Source organism: Notolepis coatsorum (assembly GCF_963971535.1).
Source record: "Notolepis coatsorum genome assembly, chromosome: 6".
NCBI lineage: Eukaryota > Metazoa > Chordata > Actinopteri > Aulopiformes > Paralepididae > Notolepis > Notolepis coatsorum.
This window is the reverse complement of record NC_140170.1, coordinates 100,599,356-100,624,797: the sequence shown is the minus strand read 5'-3', so window position 1 is coordinate 100,624,797 and position 25,442 is coordinate 100,599,356. Positions and strand designations below refer to the sequence as shown.

Here is a 25,442-nt window from a genome sequence, read left to right as displayed (position 1 = left end):
GCTAATTTAAAAGCTGAAGCTAATAGGCAGCCAGTGGAGCGAGGCCAAAACTGGGCTGATGTGTTCGTGTGTTCTTGTTTTGGTGAGGAGGCTGCGTTCTGCACCAGTTGTAGGCGGCGGAGGAGGGACTTGTCGATGCCCGTGTACAGAGCATTGCAGTAGTCGAGGCGGGTGGTGACAAAGGCATGTATCACCGTCTCCAGGTTACTTTGGGAGAGGTATGCCTTTGTCTTCGCCAGGACAGTAAGGCTAGTTAGGGTTAGATTTAAAAATATATATATATATATATTTATTAGAGCTGGGCCGTTAACGGCGTTAACGTGCTGCGTGCGATAATATAATTGATGCAGTAAATCTTAAAAAAAAAAAAAAAAGTTTTAGAGCTAAATTTACATATATATTTTTTTACCTTTATTTACCCAGGGTAGGTTCGCTGAGCACAGATGCTCTTTTTCAGGAACGCCCTGCTTCACATTCACACAGTTCCATTCACACCTGGGAGCTGCCCAGTACAACCACAGTTGACACCATTGGCCACTGAGCAACTCTACTGGAGCAGTTGATTTGCATTGGCAGGGTTTGGCCCTGTCTGGCACCCAACGGGAAATATATTATAGGCACTATAAGTAGACACCGCTACATAAAACAAGCTGGTCTGCCTGAGTGACTGGTGGAAGAAGGAGAAATAGAGATTGGACTGATTGAGTCAAGCCATGTCACATAGTTCAAGTTTGAAATGCTTCTTTCTGTTTTGCTCCTGAGAGTGTGCTAGATACTGTACTGCTAATATTATTTATTTGTGTTAACTTCTGAATAAAACAACTTATTAAACACAAGTACATCTTAGTGAACATTATTTTGATATTTCATTACCAATTATCATAGCAAAACAGCTTTTTCAAACAGTCTGTAATGCATTTTGGAAACGGGAGATGGGCTCATGGTGTAATGGGCCACCTGGCCTGAGAAACATAAGGAGGAAAGAAAAAGTAAGGACTTACTTCTGGTCATTATTTGGGTATAACACACATATTTTGAATGCCTTCGGCAGATTATTTTTTTTAGCCATTTTAATCTAGATTAATCTAGATTAAATCCAGGATTGCAGATAGATTAATCTAGATTAAAAAAATTAATCTATGCCCACCTCTAATATTTATTCAGATAATGGTTGAAGAAGTGTGTCTTTAGTCGACGGCGAAAGATTGGACGGGTTTCGGCTATCCTAACTGGGGTGGGTAGTTCATTCCACCATTGTGGGGCAAGGACTGAGAATAGGCGACTTCTCTTTGATGACCCTCCCGGAGCTTGGATAGGAGTAGGTCTAAGGCGGCCAGAAGAGCGTAGGGGTCTTGAGGGTGTGTAGTTAGAGACTATTGACCAGAGGTAGGCGGGAGCGGTTCCCTTTGCTGCACGGTATGCTAGGTCGAGGGCCTTGAAGCGGATTCGTGCAGCAATGGGGAGCCAGTGCAGGTCCCTAAGAAGTGGGGTGACATGGGCCGACTTCGGTAGGTTTGAGATCAGGCGGGCCGCTGCGGTCTGAATGAGTTGAAGAGGCTTAGTGGCAGTGGCCGGGAGGCCTAAATATTAAAGGCAACCAACTTGTGTCTAACCACGCCCAACTTGCGTCTAGCCACGCCCCCGCGGCGACGTGCTGCCGCTCCGCTCTGCCGCGGAGCTCCGTCGCGGCAGCATTATGTAGCAGTAATCCGCCCTTTTTTACTATCCAGAACTAGCTCAATTGGCAGCGCTGCATTGCTGTGGATCCTACGCCCCGTTGCTGGCAAGTTCGATTCCCTTCAATTTTTTTTTTTTTTTTAACGTGCATTCGCATTCTTTCGCCGTTAAGTTTAGGCATAACTTTAAGCATTGTTTCGTAGTTGGTTAAGGTTAGGCATTGTTTCGGAGTTGCTTAAGGTTAGAAGGGTTAAGTTTAGGCGCTGTTAAGGAGCTGGTTAAGGTTAGAGTTTGTCTTAGAGAATGGCAATATTTTTTAACGTGCATTCTTTCGCCGGTTAAGTTTAGGCATTGTTTCGGAGTTGGTTAAGGTTAGGCATTGTTTCGGAGTTGCTTAAGGTTAGAAGGGTTAAGTTTAGGCGCTGTTAAGGAGCTGGTTAAGGTTAGAGTTTGTCTTAGAGAATGGCAATAGACAGCCTATTTCCGCGCTGCAGCGCGAGGCAATAGACAGCCTATTTCCGCGCTGCAGCTCTCTCGCGCTGCCGTGGTCACATGGGCGTATTGGCCAATCAGAGAAACGCTAAACACAAGTTGGTTGCCTAAAATATTCACGCGGTCGGGAGGCCAGCGAGCAGTGCATTGCAGTAGTCGAGGCGGGAGATGACTGTTGATTGGACGAGGAGTTGGGTGGCTTATTTTGTCAGGAAGGGGTGGATCCTTCTGACGTTGCTCAGGAGGAATCTGCAGGTTCTGGTTGTCGCTGCGATGTGAGCAGAGAAGTTCAACTGGTCGTCGAGGACAACACCAAGGTTCTTGGCGGTCGGGGATGCGGTCACAGCTGCATTCTCGACTGTGATGGAAAGGTCGGTCAGGGGGGAGGATTTGGCCGGCAGGTGGAGCAATTCTGTTTAGCTTAGGTTCAGTTTGAGGTGGTTGGTCGTCATCCAGGCGGAGATGTTGGACAGACAGGCCGAGATCCGCTCAGAGACGTGGATATCTGAGGGAGGGAGGGAAGGAGAGGAAGAGTTGAGTATCGTCGGCATAACAATGATAGGAGAAGCCATGAGACGTGATAATGTTACCCAGTGATTTAGTGTAGAGGGAGAAGAGAAGGGGTCCTAGAACCGAGCCCTGGGGGACATCCGTCCGCAGGGGGCGGGTGGCCGACAGGGTGCCTCTCCATGACACTTGGTAGGAGCGGTCATTGAGGTATGATGTCAGCCATGTTAGCGCAGAGCCAGCCACTCCCATTCCTGCGAGGGCCGCGAGGAGGATCTGATGGTTGACTGTGTCGAAGGCTGCAGATAGATCTAGGAGAATCAGGACAGAGGAGAGGCCTTTCGCTTTTGCTAAGTGAAGTGCCTCTGTGACCGCAATGAGGGCCGTTTCTGTGGAGTGGCCAGTCCGGAAGCCAGACTGATTAGGGTCTAGGACAGGGGTCAGCAACCTTTACTATCAAAAGAGCCACTTTTCCCCCGTCCCACAAAATAAAATGCTCAGGGAGCCGCACAACCTATTTACCCTTAAAATGAAGATAACACAGTGTATAACGTTTTATATATCCCCAAGCATACCCCACATTTAGCATAAAACGCCTGACAATTGCATACCCAAAGTAATTTGCGATTTATTATACTTTATACTTATAGCACACAGTTTGTTGCATTAATGGGATTATAAAGCAACAAAAAGAAAAAATTTGACTTTTTAATTGCTGTTTTTACCTGTTTTTACCAAAGGAAAACCTCAAACTCTTATAAAGAGGAGAAAAAATACTGGCTGTGTAGACCTATTTTTTAATAAAACACAGAAGAGGAGACAAAACACTGGTGTCTGTAGACCGACTTTGAAATAAAACCCTGAACTATTCAGGTATATTTGAGTCCTTCCCTTATTTGTGGAACATTTATAAAATAGAAAGTAGTCCACTTTGAAAAAAGAATACCATGTGTAGACCTACTTTGAAATAAAACACAGAAAAGGAGAAAAAACACTGGCATCTGTAGACCTACTTTGAAATAAAACCCTGAACTATGCAGCTCTATTAGAGTCCTTCCCTTATTTGTGGAAAATCTATAAAATAAAAAGTAAATTTTTCATTGTTCGCAAATTTCGCACCACATATCAGGCATACAGGTAAGCCTTTTGTTGACTAAATATCTTAGTTGATGAAATATTTTTTAATTTCAGTGTCACAGTATGACATCGATCTCAAAAAAAAAAGTAAAAAAAAAATTATTTTTTATTTTTTTATTTTTTTTTGGGCCAGGGAGCCGCAGCTGATTGGCTAAAGAGCCGCATGCGGCCGCAGGTTGCCAACCCCTGGTCTAGGAGGTCGTTCTGTAAGAGATAAGCAGTAAGTTGGTTGGATACAGCATGTTCAAGTGTTTTAGAAAGGAAGGAGAGAAGAGAGACAGGACGGTAGTTGCCTATGACGGTGGGGTTCAGGTTTCTTTTTTTTTATGATCGGCGTGACTCTGGCTTGTTTTAGGGAGGTGGGGACCACCCCCGAGTTGAGTGAGGAGTTGATGGTTGCAGTTAGGAATGGGAGGATGTCCGGTAGGCTTGGGCGGTATGACGGTATTACGGTATACCAGGGTATTTCGAGATCCTGCCGGTATGATTCTCAATACCGTGACGTCACAGACTGCTATTACACTGACACTGAGTTGATTGTAGTGCACTGCACAGCATGCGCCAGCAGAGGGTTACGTGGATATTGTTCTGGGACTGGGAGCTAACGTTATAGTAGTACCTGGATGGTGCGGGGTAACTGGCTACCGTTCTGGGACTGGGAGCTAACATTATAGTAGTACCTGGATGGTGCGGGGTAACTGGCTACCGTCCCGGGAGCTCACGTTGATACCTGGATGGTGCTAACTAACTAGCTACCATCCCGGGAGCTCACATTGATACCTGGATGGTGCTAACTAACTAGCTACCATCCCGGGAGCTCACGTTGATACCTGGATGGTGCTAACTAACTAGCTACCGTCCCGGGAGCTCACGTTGATACCTGGATGGTGCTAACTAACTAGCTACCGTCCCGGGAGCTCACGTTGATACCTGGATGGTGCTAACTAACTAGCTACCGTCCCGGGAGCTCACGTTGATACCTGGATGGTGCTAACTAACTAGCTACCGTCCCGGGAGCTCACGTTGATACCTGGATGGTGCTAACTAACTAGCTACCGTCCCGGGAGCTCACGTTGATACCTACTAACTGGCTGGTGCTATGGTCTGGAGGAGTGGGGAGGGTAGCTGGTCCAGCTGGCATGTAGTCGGACGGTTCGACGTTACCAGTGTCAGGGTCTCGGCTTCTGTAATGGGAGAGAAAGATGACAGAGTGAAGGATGAGGTTCTCAATTCAGCATTTGGAATGGGTGGGGGTTGGGAGAAGGAGCTGCGGATGTTCTCCACTCCATGCTTCAACACTATATCCAAAAACATAAATCGTCTTTCGATTAAACACGAAACAGCCGGGGAAAAAAGATGCATCTAATGGATGACTACAAAGTCCTTCCTTTCCTGAACTGCTTACACTATCTATCTCTAAACAATCAACTTAAATGTAAAGGCTTTGGTTCCTTCACTTACTAGGCCTCTAAAACCTCACTGAGTTTCCTAGTCAAAAACCATGCCATGTGCTCCAAACATGGCTTCTCTGTATTTCTTCCACCCTCGTCTGGCCACACCCACATCCTATTATGCTTTCTGACAGGTCGTGATGAGGTTAACACTTTGACTGCCGGGAAACGCTTTACAGCGTCATTCCCGGCCATGCTCAAGTTGCCGGAGGACGCTGTACAGCGTCCTTATATCAATATTTCAAAAATCTGCGATCGGATTCATATTTCCCCTCCGCTGGCCTGAGATCCACCAGGAGGACCCACTGAGCTCTCTGGCGGTTCAGGAGCGCCATCTGGTGGCCGATCGGCGCAATCGCCAAACAGGAAGTGCTATGGAGGTTGTGCTGGTCGGCCATATTACTTCGGGGCACTCTGTTTGGCTCCCGGGACTCGATCTCGACACAATACATAGCGATCGATTGCCAATAACTCGATAAACAACATGATTTGGACATATATACTATTATACAAGCTGGAAATGGACCCGATATTTCTACATACCATAATAGATAAATGACTGTTCCACGCTCATCGCCCAACGGCGCGAGGAGGATACGGTAAGATTCAGCGTTATTTTTTATCGTATTCCATATAAACTGTTATGATGAACATATCACCCACACTAGATGAATGATATAACGCTGCCCACGGAATTATAAACGATCCCCCGCCCATCCGGTCATCATCAGATCATACGTAGATCATTCTAGAAGTACGTCCAATTGAAATTTTTTATATCGCCCCGATTGCCATCAAACTGTATTTCATCATCAATATAATGCATTTGGGGCTATATATCACGTTCTGAAGAAAGCTGCAGAAAGAGATGAAAACATACTTATACATTAGACCATACTTTACTATGAATATGTGAATGAAAAAGTTTAACGTTGCTACACAATGAACAATACATATAGGACTTTGAATGGGCCCTAATAATGGCAATGTAGCAATAGAATTTAAAAAGTTATAGCCCTGCAAAGAAGGGGAATTTCTCCATAGACAAATAGCGCTGGCAATCCACAGTCATTTTCCGGATTTCTGGCTGGCACCCATAGTGTTAAAGGTGAAGGAAGGAAATAAATATGTAACATCAATCTCATAATCAACACTATGAGCAACTAAACAAAATCAAATATACGCGCGGAATCTGACTATTACGGAGCACACACTGCGTTCCGTTATCCCGGAATGGATTTGGTAGCTGTCATTTCTGCGTCTCCGTAGACCGTGCAGCATCACCGTTTTAGAGTCGTAGTGAAGATTGATTTATATGAAAACCGTTTTATGTATAATTTAAGCAAATTCCACGCCATTCCGCGATAATTCAGAATTCCGTGTTAATATCTCAATTCCGTGAAATCCTCTGCTATCCCCAGTTAAAAGCTACAGAATGGAGCCCTGGAGCTGGAGGGTTACATCCTGATTGTTGCAACAGTGACTCCTACTGGTCGGTCAGGGCTGCTGTTTAGCATGAAGTGGATCTGGGGGAGATACTGTAGCGCAAACCTCCAGACACGTTACGCTCTCCCAGTGAAACTCCTAGCTGTCAGGTGAAAAGAAGCGGCTGGTGACTCCACATGTATCGGAAGAGGCATGTGGTAGTCTACACCCTCCCCAGACCAACAGTAGGGCAACGCAATGACCAGGAAGGGAATTGGCATCATCTTCGTTTTACGTCCTTTTTTCCCCACTACAGTGAGGTTGGACGGGGCGATGACTCCACGCCACTGGGCATGGTTTTGTGCCATGTCTTCATGTATCTCCAGATCCCTCATATCATTTTCCACACATCCCCTCCACGTCTGCTTCGGCCTCCCTCTCGGCCTCCGCCCATCCACAATCACCCCTCTCAACATCCCCCCCTCCTCTGATCTTCTCACATGTCCAAACCACCTGAGATGTCCATATCTCACCTTGAAATCAATTTCCCTGACACCACAGATCTCATCCACCTCTGCACTGGTCCTCCCGTACTGCCATCTGACTCCTGCCACATACCTCAACATCTTCCAATCGCAGCTCCACCACCATCACCCTTTTTGTCATTGCCCACGTTTCTGAACCATACAGGAGAACTGATCTCACATCACACATGCATAGTGACTAAATTGGGGGATGGGAACAAATTAGAAAAAGATTTAAAATAATAATCACAATGTACCGAATGGGATTGAAACAGAAATTGTTAAGTCGTTTTATAATTTAATTGTTTAGTCTATTGTTTATTCTCAAGAAATTTGACTAGTGACTCCCACTCCTACCCTGTTCATCTAAATGTTGGTCCTAGTACAGGCTGTAACACCTAAACTGATCATATGTGTATACTTTAATATGATTAAAGCCCTACTTCTAAACACTGGGCCTATGACTGGTTGTGCATTTTGAGGAAGATTTTAACGAAGATTATAATGTCTTATTAATTGTCCGTTTTATCTTGATGTGGTGGTAATGTTCTTGCTGCGGCGGCCCACCATGGCTGAATGAATGTAGCGGACAAAAACACTGTCATTGACTCTCCCCTCTGGTGTCTTGTGTATGTGTGTTGTGGTTTTCAGTAGGAGCCATGTGTATCTGAGGCTTAGGAGAACGAAGTGTCAGGAACGCGGCTGAAATGTATCTCAAACCCCACCCTCTTTTCTTGATCCTCCAATCCCAACTGTTGCTTACGAGGATCAAGAAAAGAGGGCGCGGCTTGAGATATGTCAGTTCCACTGGGTGTGCATTATGCTCTGAATGAAAATGGAAATCATCTGGATGCTGTACAGTCTCATTTGCAGATGCGTTTACGTTTAGTTAAAAAGGGAAATTATGCACAATATATAATTTTTTGTTTGTTTGTTTTATTGCCATTTCTTTTTTGCTCTTTATTATGGTTTTGTAGTATTCTGATTTGGTTTGGATAAGAAATGTTCCAATACATGACCTCTGCAGAGGGAGTGTTTGTGAGATAAGGGAGGTTAACATGCTTACCCGGTGGCTGTGTGCTTCTCGCTGAGCACAGATGGATACGGTGCATTTTTATGAAAGTTGTTAAGAGAAGACGATGTTTTAATGGGCCTCTTCTCTCTCTCAAGCTGTTTGACGGATGACTTATTTTATCACTAATAGTGTATTCCTTGTAAAAATGAAACGTGTGAAGTGGACAGACCGCTGTTTATGGCCATTGAATTGGGCTTGAATCGGTGGTGGAGGTGTGCCGCTCGCCGCTGAGGTTCAAAATATACCGACAAGAGTCGTCTTTGAAGTCTATAAATAGAGAGGCAGGCCTCTGGGTCCCATGGCTCTCTGCATGGACCAGATTTGCAGCACATTCACAGCATGCTGAGTGCCGGTGGAACATTCTCCAAAAATGGCAGAATGGACCCACTCTCGCACACCAATATTTCATGAATCTCTGCTACAAAACACTTCAACTTTTAACTACTATCGCACTTGTTGACATTAAAGTTTTATATTCATCTGTCCTTTCATTACTTGTTCCATTGTATTGGTCTGTCTGTGTTGTATTTTCGACAGTCTGCTTATGCAGTGGATCTGCATGTAATTCTGTTGTATGCAGTTACTAGAAAATACATTATTTACAGGCGACCCTAGCCAAGATAAAACAAATAGCGGTGTTCAAATAGCAGTAACCTAGATAGAGGAGTGATGATTACTTAATTTACACCCTTCTTTTTATGCTCTGTTTTATTGCCATTAATATTTACTATCGCTATCTATTTCATCATTATTGTTTTTTTCTTATGTTTTATATTTATTGTGTTTCTCGTTTAGTGTGCCTTGATGCAATTGATTACACTATTCTTGTAATTAGCATATTAATTATTATAGGTAAGAGAGAGACCTGAATGAATTAATGAAAACTTTATTTAACAGATTGCAAAATGGGTACAAATACAGTACAGCTCAATACACACAATTGTTAAGGGGATGCAGACCAGAGAAAGACTTTCGTCTTGTTTACATCAGGGTCCCCCATTTTCAATTCATATAGTGAAAGCCCTCGTAGAAGCCCTTGGGATTTCTTGTCTCTGCCTGCACACTTTTCTGACCACAATATTTCCTTTCATTTGTCGATTTTAAACGTGTGCAGAAAAAGGAGACTGATAATAATGACACTACACTCGTACTTTTACGTGGGAGGAGAGGGAGGAGGCGGTGCTTCATGGAAGCCTCTGTGACCCTCTCTCTCCTTTCTTCACAGAGCAACGCGCTCTACACGAGCAACTTGACGGAGCAGCGGAGCTCAACGGCGCTGCTCCATTTGCACCGTGCGCGCTACTATTGTACTCTACTGTGTTATGTGTGTACGTATCGGATACAGTAACAAGCGCAAGTAAACGGCGTATGTTTTTATGATCGCCGAAAACAAACGAAGTTTGAACGGTGAGACAACTTTTCCTCGCTCAACATTAATGTTGTAGAACGTCAAGGCGCACCAGCTCGTTTTGTTTAACTTTCACTTTGTGGGGCTTTCAAAGGGAAACGAGCGAAGAGAAGGTCCTGTTGTAATTGTACGGGTGATGCTTAACGGATCAACGTGTGTTTGCAACTTGCTCGTGTAATGTATACTTACAACGTTGACGGCTGTGCTGCCTGCTACTAACAACAGGCATCTCTCGTTTGACACATGCCTAGCGTGTTATGTTTTTGTTTGCCGCCCATGGTATAACTTGTTATGGGGCAACACTAACAGATGCAGTGCTATTTTGAGGACTCGAAACAATCAAACAATGTGCGCGATACACATTGCCTACCCACTGTAAACGTGTCAGGCAGGTGGACTAACTTATTTTGTAATAGCCTGTGCTGTGCTATTGACACATTTGACAGATTCAGGGCAACTGGCTAACTCGATATTCGCGTATGTTGTTGTGGGGGGTAACTTAGTGCCAGTAATGACTGACGTCAGCATAATTTCGGTAGGAATATCTTTGTTTTCCCTTCAGAATGAATGCATGCACATTGGAGCCACTTGCAGCTATTCACGAGGATGTGGTGTATTTATTTCAGGAGGAGGCACTGCTGCACCTGGGACACCCCCTCCAGCCATGACCTCAGGACATGAGAGTGAGGCGCCCACTGTGACGGCCAGCGCGCCTCACAACGGCGAGACCAAGCCGCCCCAGGCCATCGTCAAGCCCCAGGTCCTCACACATATCATTGAAGGCTTTGTCATCCAGGAGGGAGCCGAGCCGTTCCCTATCTGTGTAAGTGCCCCCTCTCTCCCTCGACACTTGTCCCCAGCTGTGGCATGTAGTAAACAACCAGTACCGGTACATGCCACTCTCCCCAGTGTGCCTAGTCCTTAGGGACGTGTCCTGGCAGGCAAACAAACACAAGCAGGCATGGCTCCCAACAGCAGAGCTGCTATTATTTGACTAAGACCATTTCTGACATTCCACCCTAGAAAAGCAAACTGATGTCAGGGAGGTGGAGTGTTTGGTAAGGTATGAAAAGAACAGGTGCATGCTGTCCCTGTATGGTTAAGGTCAGGCGGTAGTTGGATCATAGAGTACCGTATTGGTAGGTGTGTATGCCATACTTCAGGTGGTAGTTGGATCATAGAGTACCGTATTGGTAGGTGTGTATGCCATACTTCAGGTGGTAGTTGGATCATAGAGTACCATACTGGTAGGTGTGTATGCCATACTTCAGGTGGTAGTTGGATCATAGAGTACCATACTGGTAGGTGTGTATGCCATACTTCAGGTGATAGTTGGATCATAGAGTACCATACTGGTAGGTGTGTATGCCATACTTCAGGTGGTAGTTGGATCATAGAGTACCATACTGGTACTGGTAGGTGTGTATGCCATACTTCAGGTGGTAGTTGGATCATAGAGTACCATACTGGTAGGTGTGTATGCCATACTTCAGGCGGTAGTTGGATCATAGAGTACCATACTGGTAGGTGTGTTGTGTATGCCATACTTCAGGTGGTAGTTGGATAATAGAGTACCATACTGGTAGGTGTGCCATACTTCAGGTGGTAGTTGGATAATAGAGTACCATACTGGTAGGTGTGTATGCTTTTTCTTTTCTTTTTGTCTTTGGACTCACTGCCTCCTACTGGACATCTGTTGCAAATGTCTACTACCTACACTACTGTCTAATACTACACATGTATATTGTATGAGAACACTAATGGATTGTCAGTGAGAGGAAAAACAGAACATCGCTCCTCATGCACAACAACACATGTTCCATACACCAGGTGGAGCGCCTGCCCATTCTGATCGACGGCCCAGAGAAGTTGGATCAGCAGCTCTCCTCTGACCCTGATAAGACCCCAGTCAGCAACCGAGACAACACCACAGATTCAGAGCCTGAGGACATGAACCAGTCAGGTAGGACAGAGATCCAACATCACTAACTCAGAGCCTGAGGACATGAACCAGGCAGGTAGGACAGAGATCCAACACCACAGACTCAGAGCCTGAGGACATGAACCAGTCAGGTAGGACAGAGATCCAACACCACTAACTCAGAGCCTGAGGACATGAACCAGTCAGGTAGGACAGAGATCCAACATCACAGACTCAGAGCCTGAGGACATGAACCAGTCAGGTAGGACAGAGATCCAACATCACTAACTCAGAGCCTGAGGACATGAACCAGTCAGGTAGGACAGAGATCCAACATCACTAACTCAGAGCCTGAGGACATGAACCAGTCAAGTAGGACAGAGATCCAACACCACAGATTCAGAGCCTGAGGACATGAACCAGGCAGTCAGGTTAGCACGTCTGACCCATGGAACATATGCAAACCAACTTCTGTTTTAGGTGTATGGTTTTTATAACATCTTGCCAAAAGGACTACAGTTGCGAATTAGCCAGCTGGCTACAAACTGGCACATTTACAGTAATGTTGATTAATGTCTACTGTCCTTTTTAAATAAATAAACTGAAACTGAAACTCTCCATTGAGTCTGAAGGAAGGAAATAAACAAATAGCTTAACCATAGCGAAAATGGTCGTCAATTTGACTTGCCGTGGTGATCTGATGGTGTCTTTTATTTCATGCCACAATAAATTAATTTAGCTGTGATTACATTCAAGTATAGGAAAAATACCATTTCTTCATTTATCTGTGTTACCAAGGCAACAGGCGTGCAATCGTGCAATGTTTTTATTTATTAGAATAGCCTTCATGTGTGAGCTAGGACTGGGCGATTAATCGAAATAAAATCGCAATCTCGATTCATAGACCTATGCAATCTCATTTCTAAATTATGACTATTTAAAATAAATTAAAAAAAGAAATTAGTGTTTCTTATTTTTTTTACTTTTTACTTAACTTTTTTAAATGATGACGATTCTGACTTGAGTTATTTTGTATGTTACAAGAGACTTAAGTTTAAGTCAAGCACTTTCTTATGTTATGTTTAAGTCAAGCACTTTGATATGTTATGTTGTCTGTTTAAGTAGGAGTGCAATAAATGATTTTATTGAAAAAAATAAGAATTGTGCGAGAGAATCGTGATCTCAATTCTTAGAGAGAAAAATCGTGATTCACATTTGAGCAAGAATCGTCAAGCCCTAGTGTGAGCTGTGCATTGCTGCTGCTGTTGTTAGTACAGAGAGGGGCACAACATTGTATTTCTTCCACACTTTAATTTGATTACAGCGTCAGGAATTCCCCCCGGCATGAAAGACAACACACCAACATATCACTATGTCAGATTGACTTTATTGCCACAAGCTTTTTTTTTAATTTTTTTTTATGCACCACTTTCAGACCCTATGGAGCTAGCAACACCCCTGACTCAGAGCCCGAGGACATGAACCAGCTAGGACAGCATGGGAACAATCCTACCCCTAACCCAGACAACACCCCTGACTCAGCCTGAGGTCACCACCACATGGCAACCTGGAATGAGTAGGATCTTAAATGTGGGGATTAAATTAATCTAAGACAATGACTTCATAGCAGTGACTCAATAATGTAATGCATAACAATATTAAATAAATTATATGGTATGTTAAATAATAATTAAACAAAAAGACTATCCAGAATTGGTGAAATCTACAAACATGTATGACCCAGCATGGTAAATCATCACTTATGCACCTGAGAAGGCCATTGTGTTTTTTCCACATTTAATGGAATGGCAAGATCTGCCAATTAAAGAGTTATTTATATCTTCAAGATTGCTTCTCTGACACAAAGTGAAAGATGACCCTGGACACCCAAAGTAGTCAGAAATGGCCTACTGTGACCATGTTTCCTGGTTGCTCATAGGTTGTTACAATGTGTTACCCATTGATGTCGGCTGATGGGAGTTACGATCTTCCCACAGAAAAAGACCAAGACGAAGTACCCAAGCTGACGTGTGAATACTGTGGTTGTGTTGACCTGGCGTACAATTTCAAAGGTTCCAAGAGGTTCTGCTCCGTCGTGTGCGCCAAGAGGTAAGTCACCTGTTAAGCTTGTATTTATTTAAAGTGCACAATGCAGGATAAAAAATAATAATTTGTATATAAACTTATTTTGTTTTGATTTATGATAACGTAAGTAAGAGACCATCAACAAGTAGCTGTGTCAAGCGGTTTTAAGGCACGGTGTGGAGGTGAAGAACCTTGCCTCCGCGAAGTGCCTTAAAACTGTTTAACCCACACCTGCTTGTTGATTCCGCTTATACCATGGCCACTTGCCAAAGACAAAAAAGATGTGCCATTTATTATTAACACATCCAGTGCCACGCCTCTTACTCATTGTTAACCCCTCATGCCACCTATTAACCCCATGTAAACGGTCACCTTGTTTGTAGAGCTATAACCATATTCTATATTATAGCTATGGATACAGTACTATAGTCATTTGACACTGGGTTTCTTCCGGTCAAGATGCAAAAAAGAAAAAAAATCCATCCATACGTTCCCGTGTTATACCGTGGTGAATATAAGTATGGTTTTAGGGCGGTCTATCGTAATCCATGAAATGCTGAGTAATAGCCCTACACGTCGATTACATTGTCAGGGTGTCCGCGGATCCTTAAAAAGTCTTAAAAGGTCTTAAATTTGTTTATCAATAATTAAGGCCTTAGTTTGTCTTAAAATGTCTTAAATCCATTTTCAGAGGTCTTAAAAATGCCATGTCATCTTATGTTTTATTATGAAATCTGGGGGAAAACGGTTAACGGGAGATAAACGTTTGACTTTTCATTGACCGTGTTGTAGAATCACGCAGACCGGAATGGGGCGGAACCAACAAAACTCCTTGTGTTGGCCGGGGAACCATTTCAGCAACGGAGTCTAGCTAACGTTAGCAAGGCGAAGCGATAACGCTAGCGTTACGTTTAGTTTAGCATTTGCACTCGTTAATATGGGAAAGTGCCAATTTAACGAGAACTGGCTCGACAATCCACTGTTTGCGCGATAGTTGGTCCCAGTCAAAGACCATTACGAGGCTTGCTGCAACAACAAAAAAAGAGCAGTCGCGTCGCACATGCTGTTAAGCATGTTACCTCTGCAAAAACCCGCCTGCAAACTACTGTTTCGCATTTATTTTCGGCCCCGCCTGCCTCCACACCAGCTGCGCCATCAGGTAGGACTATAACATTTGCACCAACAGAAGTCCGGATAACATTCGGCTCCACGCCAAAGCTTGAAGCTGAGGTCTTAAGTTGAAAATAATCTATTCACGGATGTAAACAAGGACACGCTTGTGTTTATGTTCGATGAGAGCTTCACCCACTATGTATTTTTTCCTCCCACCCACCCCCTCCTAATGACATACAGTATCCTCCCATGTATGTTAGGATCTATGGGTAACAGTACTGTATATTTGCATATCGTATATGTCACAAATGTAACAGTACAGTACTATATACCTGTATGTCCCTATGCCATAAATGTCATGTATGTTGAGTGTCATAAATGTCACTATGAATTGAAAATGGGGGACCCTGATGTAAACAAGACAAACGTCTTTCTCTGGTCTGCATCCCCTTAACAATTGTGTGTATTGAGCCGTACTGTATTGTACCCATTCTGCAATCTGTTAAACAAAGTATTCATTCATTCAACCAAACCACAAAAAACAAAACAACTGGATGAATGAATGAAAACTTTATTTAACAGATTGCAGAATGGGTACAATACAGTACGGCTCAATACACACAATTGTTAAGGGGATGCAGACCAGAGAAAGACATGTGTCTTGTTTACATCAGGATCCCCCATTTTCAATTCATAGTGACATGACATTTATGACATACACAACATACATGACATCATGACATTTATGGCATAGGGACATACAGGTATATAGTACTGTAGTGTTACAATTGTGACATATACGATATGCAAATATACAGTACTGTTACCCAGAGATCCTAACAGAAAATATATACATATGATGGGGAGGAGACTGTACATTAGGAGGGGGGGGGTTTGGACATTTACGGTGCCCAGTTTCTAATTGCAGCCTCCCGTAGGTGCTCTTTAAGAGCGGTTTTGAATGTGGGCAGGGGTAAAGTGGGTTTTAGGAGTGAGGTTAAGCAGTAGTCTGACCAGTTTGTTTTGTGATGTTTGTAATCTTGTTTTTAGGGCCTTTGAGGTGCTTTGGTACCATGAGGTGCAAGCATAATCGTAGTACCCTTGAATGAGTGCTCCTGTTAGAGTCTTCAGGGTATTCTTGTTTACCAGAGAGGAGATCTGGCACAAGAATCTTGTTTGTTGGTTGACTTTTTTGATACCCTGGGGAGGGTGGTAATAGTTATGTGTTCTGACAGTGGCTGTTGCACTTGCTGCTTGGCCCCTGGTATATTTTGTATAGCTATATTTGCTATTTATGTTTGGTCACCCCTTTGTTGAAATTCATCCAATCCAGTTACTCCTTTAAGTTCAAGATTTTTAAGTTTCCAAGTTATGTTTTAATAAACATCTTTGGACCAATGTGTCTCTAAACTTAAACTAATTGGTGTCGTTGCATGATTTTTGTCATTTTGTTATTGTGAAATTGGTATTAAATTTAATTCTGAGTGGCATTAAAAAGTCTTAAAAAGCATTAAATCTGACTGGGCTAAACCTGCAGATACCCTGATTGTGGACTCTATCGTTCCTCGCCTGAACCCGCTATTGTTCCGGATTCAAGTCCACATTATCGGTATTATCATTATGTTCCATCATGAACGCATGAAAGGGGGGGGGGTCGTTTCTGATTATTCGAGCGTCAGTAACGGTATTCGCATTGAACACTAGACACGGTTGCCAGCCCGATCGCTAAGAAGGCTCTGCAGGATCAGGCTAGAATTGACGCCAAATTGCTCCAAAAAGAATATTCCAATTTCTTGATCGCCATCTGGTAGATCCAATCCCCATTTGATCGACGTTATAAACGACCATAACATACGGATCAAGCATAATTGACGGGCTTCGATGTAACCGGCTGAACTGTGTGCTTCGCAGAGAACAAGAAATGAAATCTGAGACCAGAGCCCTCATTTATCAATAATGTGTAGAAAGTGTTCTATTTTTGTTCCTACGCAAGGAATTTTGAATGTCTCTACGCACAGAAAAATCGGGATTTATCAACCGTCCGTGCACAGGTCATACGCACACTTCATGTTGATAAATACCATTGTTCTTACCGTCTATGCTTGTGCATGATTATCCATATATGGTAATGAAACACCCCCATGGGATGTGAAATAATGGACTAAGCCGAGCGAACTATGAGAAACTTCACTGAGAGCACGATTGATCACGGAGGTGTAACCAACTAATTGAACGTATACAGCATTTCCCGTTGTGAACAATCTTATTTGGAAACATGACACACAGAATAATAGTATTTAGCGTTTTATTTTAAACAATATTTAATCGTATGATTATAGATATTTTTAGAGAATAAATAAATCCAATGAAGTTGTCAATTTCACAGACAACTCCGCCGAGGAGGAGGGAGTGTGTAGACTATCTTCGGTGCCAAGGATGTTGACCCAGTCCTGCTACAGAACCAGTACATTGACAGAAATAAATGACAAGCTGACCCGACATTAAGCACTGTAATGACTGAAATGAAATCAATTTCAGCAGGCCAACTCTGCGCTCTACAATGCCTATTGTGCGCTCGTGAGCCGTGGTTTTGGTCAGTCATTATGGCTTCAGTGGATAACCCTGATCTGCATTTAAGTGATGTTTTAATTACAGATACCCCAGTAATAACATTACAATTGAATTAATTACAATTAGGCCTGAATGAGTCGTGTTCCTCCCAGCCACCGGCAACGACATTATCAGCCAAAATGCGCATCGCAGATTATTTGTACATTGAACGAGTGGAATCCCGTTCACATAACTGGATTTGTTTATTGATGGAGCTTTGAAAGCTACATGGGTACAGTCTATTGCTCCGATGATGTTGGGTAACCTGGCGTAAAATCCTCTCTTGGCCTCCTGTTATTGATATATGGTTTTTGTATGTAGTTCGGGATTGGGGAAATTACGACATCCAACACTGCGTTTTGCTCCACGCTCCAATTTGGGTCCCAAATTGCGGTACAAATCAAGGAGAATGTGTCTCGGGTAGTGGACTCTACTTAATATTATTATGTTCTCTCTCTGCAAATAGACTGCCCTATATCTCTGAAAACATCTGAGCGCACACCGCGAGAAGTATTCCTATAATAACGCTATGAACCAGTCCCACACTTTGCTTAGAAATGATCGTATGCACGGTTTACGCACATATCTGTGCGTACGCACCATTGATAAATGAGGGCCCTGGAGTCATTCCACAGCTGAGGATATAATGTTAGAAATGTAGCTCGATAGGGGGCGGCTAAGTGGCGCAGTGGGCAAGGCGCTCGCCACTAATGCAGGAGATGCTGGGTTCGAGCCCAGCTCTCGGCATTGCTACCAGTTTGGCTGGTCGTTCATAGTAATACAATTGGCAGTATTAGGGGGTGGGAAGCTGATGGGTGGGGATCGGACGCTGTGGACAGCGACTCCTACAGGTCGGTTGGTGCGCCTGCGCAGCAGAATCAGGAAGCAACGAGGGCCGCGTGTCCCTCCCACGCAGACCCTCGCCGCTGAGAGATCGCGCTGTTCAGGTGAAAAGATGCGACAGCTGCCTCCTCTTGTACCCAGGGTTTCCGTTGTCCGGTAATTACCGGTTTTTGACCGGCAAAATCTGTTGAAGTCCGACATATTTAATCTCTCCGGTCATAATGTCCGGTGAAAATAAATCCCTCTAAGCACAATTTGATTATTTGAATTGTATTAAAATAGGCTAAAATTAAATAGCCTATGCGATGAACGAAACAATTATTACATTTGTTTCATCGTTGCTTCACCAAGCAGGTCTGTCTATGACAACGATGTGTCAGCGCGAGCTTGCTGCTAGATTTACGAGAAGCATGGAGCTGCAGACCCACAGAACCCACCAGCTTTTCCGGCACAGTGCAGTACTCCAATTCAGCCATTGGCAATTCAGCTGTTGGGTGGGGGGCGCTGCTGAGCGGTCCCCCGACCGGACCTGAAAACACTGCTGTTCTGTGGGTCTGCAGCTCCATGCTTCTCGTAAATCTAGCAGCAAGCTCGCGCTGACACATCGTTGGCATTATTAGACAGACCTGCTTGGTGAAGCAACGATGAAACAAATGTAATGATTGTTTCGTTCATCGCATAGGCTATTTAATTTTAGCCTATTTTAATACAATTCAAATAATCAAATTGTGCTTAGAGGGAATTATTTTCACCGGACATTATGACCAGCACCAAGTCGTTGGGAGGTGGAGATATACATCACGCAAACCCACGATAATGTTGCCGTCTCTCTCTGCCAAATTTCTCAGTTCTTCGCTTGATATAATTAATACAAATGTCCAATATAACGGAATTCGTTAGCTCTGAAAATTTGATTATAACAGACTGCTGTTTATTAATGTTGGGCAGACTGCCCACCGACACCTCAAGTCGGCAGCAGCACGAAGTCTCGAGGGACTTATTTTATTTGGAATATATTAATGACTGTATATACGCAAAAGTAGCCTAGTTTTAAGTTAAAATATTATAAATGCCTTGAGGGTGTCATTCTTTATATAGGCCTATCAATTGTTTTTAAGCTCAATAAACTGACCGGAATTGATCCCATTTGAATTCTTTTTTGTCGTCCGAGTGTCCGGTAGATTTCAATCTACCGGACACTCAGACGACAAAAAATTCTAACGGAAATCCTGCTTGTACCGGAGGGGACACGTGATGCAAGGCTTGGTCCACATTGCAGCCGACCTGTGGGAGGCATGGCCTAACAACGTTCGAGACAGGGGAGGGTAGAATTGGACAATACGAAATTGGGATGGGAGAAAAATAGAAAATCTGAGAAAAAGTAGATCAAAAACAAAAAACAAAAAAATGTAGCTCGATACCGCCGCCTGGTAGGATGCGGCCGGTACTGGACCTTTGGATTCCCACTATGCATTTTTCAGCCAACACACAGCACCCTGAGAATGAATCGGGTATTTAAAGGAAGAAGGACCCAGAAACGAGAATCTTCGTTTATGGCACTGAACCGTTGGGGCACAGAAACGAGAATTCTCGTGAACGGCACTGGATGTGTTAACTAAGCCATAATTTCTACTTTAAAATACAAAAATTTATTATTTATGCTTTGTTTAAGATTCACTTTTATTATAGTCCCTCTGCGCTACCTTGCAACTGCTTTACAACCAACATCACTTGACTGATGCCAGTAACTTTATGCTAGCAAGCCTTTCTGTCAATAACTTTGCCTATGGTTAACAAACAGTAAATATTGACAAAACAGTGTTTGACAAAAAGGCTGGCTTGCTTGCCAGTCAATATGTTGTTTTTCATCAGTTATGTGTGGTATCACTGTTAGTCATAGCCTCAAGTAGGCTACATTCATTATTGTGAGTTGAATTGCGATGACAGGATGCCTAACGTTGGCTCTCATCATCAGTGCTACTGACGGGATCCACTGACATCCTCTGTAAAATAGCAAGGAGTATGAAACGTTTATATGTTCCCTGTAAAACAGGCACAAATATGAAAATTATTAATGAAAGTCTCTATTATTAGGCTCCTCAAATATAATCATTCATAAAAAGAACAAAAGCATTTATGTAATATTTTACAACGTTGAGTAACAACTAACCCTAACAGGGTTGCATATGTATGCTCTTGTCATCTTTGTGATGGCAAGATCTGCAGTTGGCGCTGTTTGAGGCCATGACGTGTAAGCGAATGAATAATACTGCATGCATGCATAATTGCAGAATAACTATACGTGCTTAACAAAACAATTCATGGACGAGATGTAGCACATCCTACCTGGTCAGCAACATTGTTGTAAACCTTGCTCCAGAGACACTATACCAGAGGTAGTCTAATATACTATTGTATATTAACACTCTTTAGACAGACTAATAGACTAAGCTACATATATTTGTGCAAGGATTTCTCTCCATGTACATCCAGTCCTTGCAATTCAACTCGCAACAATGCATGTACTTGAGGCTATGAGTCGTCTGACAGTGATACAACTACCACGCATATTTGATGTGGAAAAAAGGTTATTGTCTGGCTAGCAAACCAGCTATGGGTTACAGGTTGGGTAGTGGATGAATTCTGCCTAATTACATGTGCATTAAACCTGCTGGCCATTCAGAAAATAGTATATCCACCCAAGCCATGGTATACGGTATATAGAATAATTCCAAGAATGGCAGGTATAGTAAGGAAATTATGTTTTGTAAACTAACTGCAGCCTCTGCAGACGTAAACAAGCTCCCCTCCCCCAAAACTGCACGATGCACCTTTCATGTTCAGTATCAACTATAAAAGTGTCCCAAAGATATGCTGTGGAAAAGGCATCCCTAACAGCGATGGACCTGTTTTGGCTTGGAACAGGTACAATGTGGGCTGCACCAAGCGCATTGGTCTTTTTCGTCCCGAGAGGATTAAACCAACCAATCGCTGGCACAGACAGCGCCGTATCAACGTAGAGGCTAAGAAACAGGTACGACACACACTGACCTTCATCCTTCAGTCCCCATCAACAGATTTAACACCCCACAAACGTTGTGGCTAACTACCGGTCTTGGATGTTGTATTTCAGAAGCTGTCCCCCTCACCTCAGCAGAACCAGGGGGGCTCCCTGTCCTCCCCTCACCCCTCCCAGCCCAGCCAGGGTGAGTCTAGCCCCTGTTCGGATATGTCCAGCTACGAGGAGCCCCCCTCGCCCCTGTCAGCAGTCAGCTCCGGGCCCCCGGCCCCACCCCCAGCCCTGGTCCACCGGCAGCCAAGCAGGGCATCTGACCAGGAGGGCTGCGGCGGTAGAGATCTGTCCATCCTCTCTCAGCACTTCCTGCCTAACGACCCCACCAAGTGGAATGTGGAAGAGGTTTACAAGTTCATCCGTTCCTTACCAGGTCAGTAGAGTTGGCAATGCCTCCTAGTAGGGCTGGGCGATATGGCCTAAAAATATAATCCCAGATAAAAAAAAAAATTAAATCCGATTTACGATTTTAATCGCTTTTTTTCTCTCTTGAAAACTAGAAACACCAAGGAAATCATTCAAATAACCTTTGTTTTTATTTGACACAAAAAAAGTGTCAAACCAAGATGTATGTCCCTAATGGGATTGAAGTGCAAACCTAACTTTCACCAATCTTCACTTAAAAAAAATATATATATATATATATATATATATATTAGTGCTGTCAGGCGATTAAAAAAATTAATCTAATTAATTACAGGATTTGTAATTAATTAATCTAATTAATCGCATTTTAATCGCATAACCATTTTATGCCTGATATTCTATATTCTATAATCATATTTCAAATTGCATGTGTCCGGATGGCAGAATTCAGTACTGTATCTACAAAACCTTCTGTTTAATCATCTTCCATCTATTAATTTGCTTAGATTTTTCAGGTCTGGTCAATTTGAGCATGGTGTTATTCACAGTCAAAGATAACAAAAAAAATATTGATATTCTCATTTGGTTCATTACAATTTACTCAAAATAAAATTTTCATTCAATCAATCACAGCACAGATTGAGTGATTGAATGAAAATGTTATTAACAGATTGCAGAATGGGTACAATACAGTACGGCTCAATACACACAATTGTTAAGGGGATGCAGATCAGAGAAAGACTTTCGTCTTGTTTACATCAGGGTCCCCCATTTTCAATTCATAATGAATTGTAAGTAAGGGTGCAACTTGCACTGTGCAATCCATTCTTTGTGGATCTAGCCCACAGTATTTCTGACACTGGGAATACATTCCCTGAGATTCATAGATGTCCCTAGAATCAGATACCAAGAACATGCAAATGGACCATATTAAAAAAAAATCTGTATATGTGTATTCTACATTCTTATGGAATGAATGAGATACAAAAAAAATATTATTAAAAAAAAAAAAAAAAAAAAAAAAAAAATTGTAATTAATTTTGAGTTAATTTTCATAACGCGATAATTTGCTGTGTAATTAATTAATCTAATTAACGCGATAAACTGACAGCCCTAATATATATATATATATATATGAGCTGGGCCGTTAACGGCGTTAACGTGCTGCGTTATCGCGAGACGAGTATCGCGCGATAATATAATTGACGCCGTTAATCTTTTTCTCACCGTTGGGTCTGTATTGTCCTTAAATACTTGCCGTAGTTCACAGCTGTGGTGCCCGGAAGTGATTGCACGTATGTACCGGAGCTGTAGTCAGAATAATGTGTTAAACTAAAGTAACTTTAGTGGTCCGGTAATCATTGTTATACAGGTGAGGTTAAGAAGTCCTCAGGATATAACACAATTCGGCGATGAGGACGTCTGAATCTGCGCAATGCAAGAAAGAAGAAGTCCGTTGAGAGCTTTGTTTACATTATTAACGTTAGCTTAGCGAGTTAGCATGTTAGCTCACGTTGCTCACTTTGCTCTTGGAAACATCTACAAGAGGAGGAAATCCACTTTACACACTAAAGGAAGGATCGACTGGACTATCGTGAGTGTTTACAACATAAATGGCTTGGGTTATTTGAAATATTGGACCGTTTGATGACAATGTGGAGCAATATGAAATGAAAATGGGAGACCCTGATGTAAACAAGACAAACGTCTTTATCTGGTCTGCATCCCCTTAAAGGGGAACTATCTTATAAATGGCCTTTTTGAGTGTTTAGCATTGTTTCCTAGCTATGTGAACTTATATTAATATGATCTATGTCTCAAAATTCTCATATTGGCGCATTCTTCCAATTCTCCTCTCACAATATTCACCCTCACTGAACTGAGTCGTTTGAAAATGTGCCTATATGTGATGTCATATAGTCACTGCTGCATGTTAATGTTGAGATAGACGACGACGCTCCGCAGTGGTTTAGGTGGCACCTGCAGCCCAGGCTCAAAACAGCTTGAGATCTTGAGGTAGAAAAATGCTGTTTTTGAGGACTTGATTAGAAATACAAAACAATGAATAAAAAAAATATATATATTACAGAGGTGTTCCATAGACTCACAGGAATTGTGTAAAAGTGCCCAAATAGTGAAAGAAATAGTAAAATAGTTCCCCTTTAACAATTGTGTGTATTGAGCCGTACTCAGACTGTAGTAGCTGTTCAGTGTTCTCTTGGAGGTGGACCTGAGACTGCAGTAGCTGTTCAGTGTTCTCTTGGATGTGGACCTGAGACTGTAGTAGCTGCTCAGTGTTCTCTTGGATGTGGACCTGAGACTGTAGTAGCTGTTCAGTGTTCTCTTGGATGTGGACCTGAGACTATAGTAGCTGTTCAGTGTTCTCTTGGATGTGGACCTGAGACTGTAGTAGCTGTTCAGTGTTCTCTTGGAGGTGGACCTGAGACTGTAGTAGCTGTTCAGTGTTCTCTTGGATGTGGACCTGAGACTGTAGTAGCTGTTCAGTGTTCTCTTGGATGTGGACCTGAGACTGTAGTAGCTGTTCAGTGTTCTCTTGGAGGTGGACCTGAGACTGTAGTAGCTGTTCAGTGTTCTCTTGGATGTGGACCTGAGACTGTAGTAGCTGTTCAGTGTTCTCTTCATTCGTGGAACTGTTACACTGAGCTTGCACTGAATTTGTTGAGAAACCTGCTTCTGCAGCAGTCTGTGTGTGAGCAACCAGTCGGCAGCATTGTGAATTCAGAGATTCACTAAAAGACACATTGAGAGACAGGTTTGTGTGTGGATTAAGAAATGAAGGTGCACAGAAGAAACTACTGACAGAGAGTGATTTGACACTGGAGAGAGCTGTCAATATCAGTGTAACAATGTTAATGGCATCAAAGGAAGGGCACAGCAAATTACGATAAATCTGGTTTTAAAAGAAACACTGGAAATTACAAAAAGAAGAGACATGTTCATGCTGTTGAACAAGGAGATGGAACAGCTAGTGACTCCTTAGATGAAGAGGAGAGGATAAATCTCCTCTGGTCATTATTTGGGTAGAACACACATATTTTGAATGCCTTTGGCAGATTTTTTTTCTTTTTTTGAGCCATTTTAATCTAGATTAATCTAGATCAATTCCAGGATTGCAGGTAGATTAATCTAGATAAAAAATTAATCTATGCCCAGCTCTAATATATATATATATATATATATATATATATATATATATATATATATATATATATATATATATATATATATTGTATATATAATATAAAAGGCTACTCTTGATCAAACAAAGATGAATGTCCCTATTGGGATTAATAAAGTGCAAATCTAACTTTCACCAAACATCACTTTTTGTAAAATAAAGGGTGACTCTTTAAAAAAATATATATAATTTTTTTTATCGATTTTAATTTTTGAAAATCATCCTAAATCATTCATTCGAATTAATCGATATCGATTAATCGCCCAGCCCTACCTCCTGGACACTAAGGACACCCCCATTCCTAGTCGTCTTTTTATTCCACTAAAGATTTTGTCAACTAATCCATGAGTTGATTTAATCGAACAAAATCAGCAAACTTGCATTTTACACATTCTTGAATGCAATAATGCAGAAGGAACTTCTTCAAATTAAAGAATTAAAGATTGTATTTGTGAATATTATTGTGATACCAGAAATGTCCGATTGAGACCACCAGTGTGATTGACTGATGTGTGTTGTTGCAGGGTGCCAGGAGA

General features: G+C 42.6%; 1 protein-coding gene across 4 annotated transcripts in view; it reads left to right on the top strand.

Annotated features, from left to right (window-relative positions):
* Positions 1-25,442, top strand: part of phc2b (polyhomeotic homolog 2b) — a 139,675-nt gene that overhangs the window by 112,490 nt on the left and 1,743 nt on the right. For 3 of the 4 annotated variants that reach the window (XM_084316189.1, XM_084316188.1, XM_084316186.1), the window contains 5 exons: positions 10,323-10,519; positions 11,527-11,659; positions 13,615-13,726; positions 21,194-21,302; positions 21,402-21,714. In XM_084316189.1, the coding sequence (XP_084172315.1) occupies positions 10,323-10,519; positions 11,527-11,659; positions 13,615-13,726; positions 21,194-21,302; positions 21,402-21,714 (864 nt within the window). The remainder of the gene's footprint in view (positions 1-10,322; positions 10,520-11,526; positions 11,660-13,614; positions 13,727-21,193; positions 21,303-21,401; positions 21,715-25,442) is intronic. The other variant, XM_084316187.1, reaches the window with a different exon arrangement.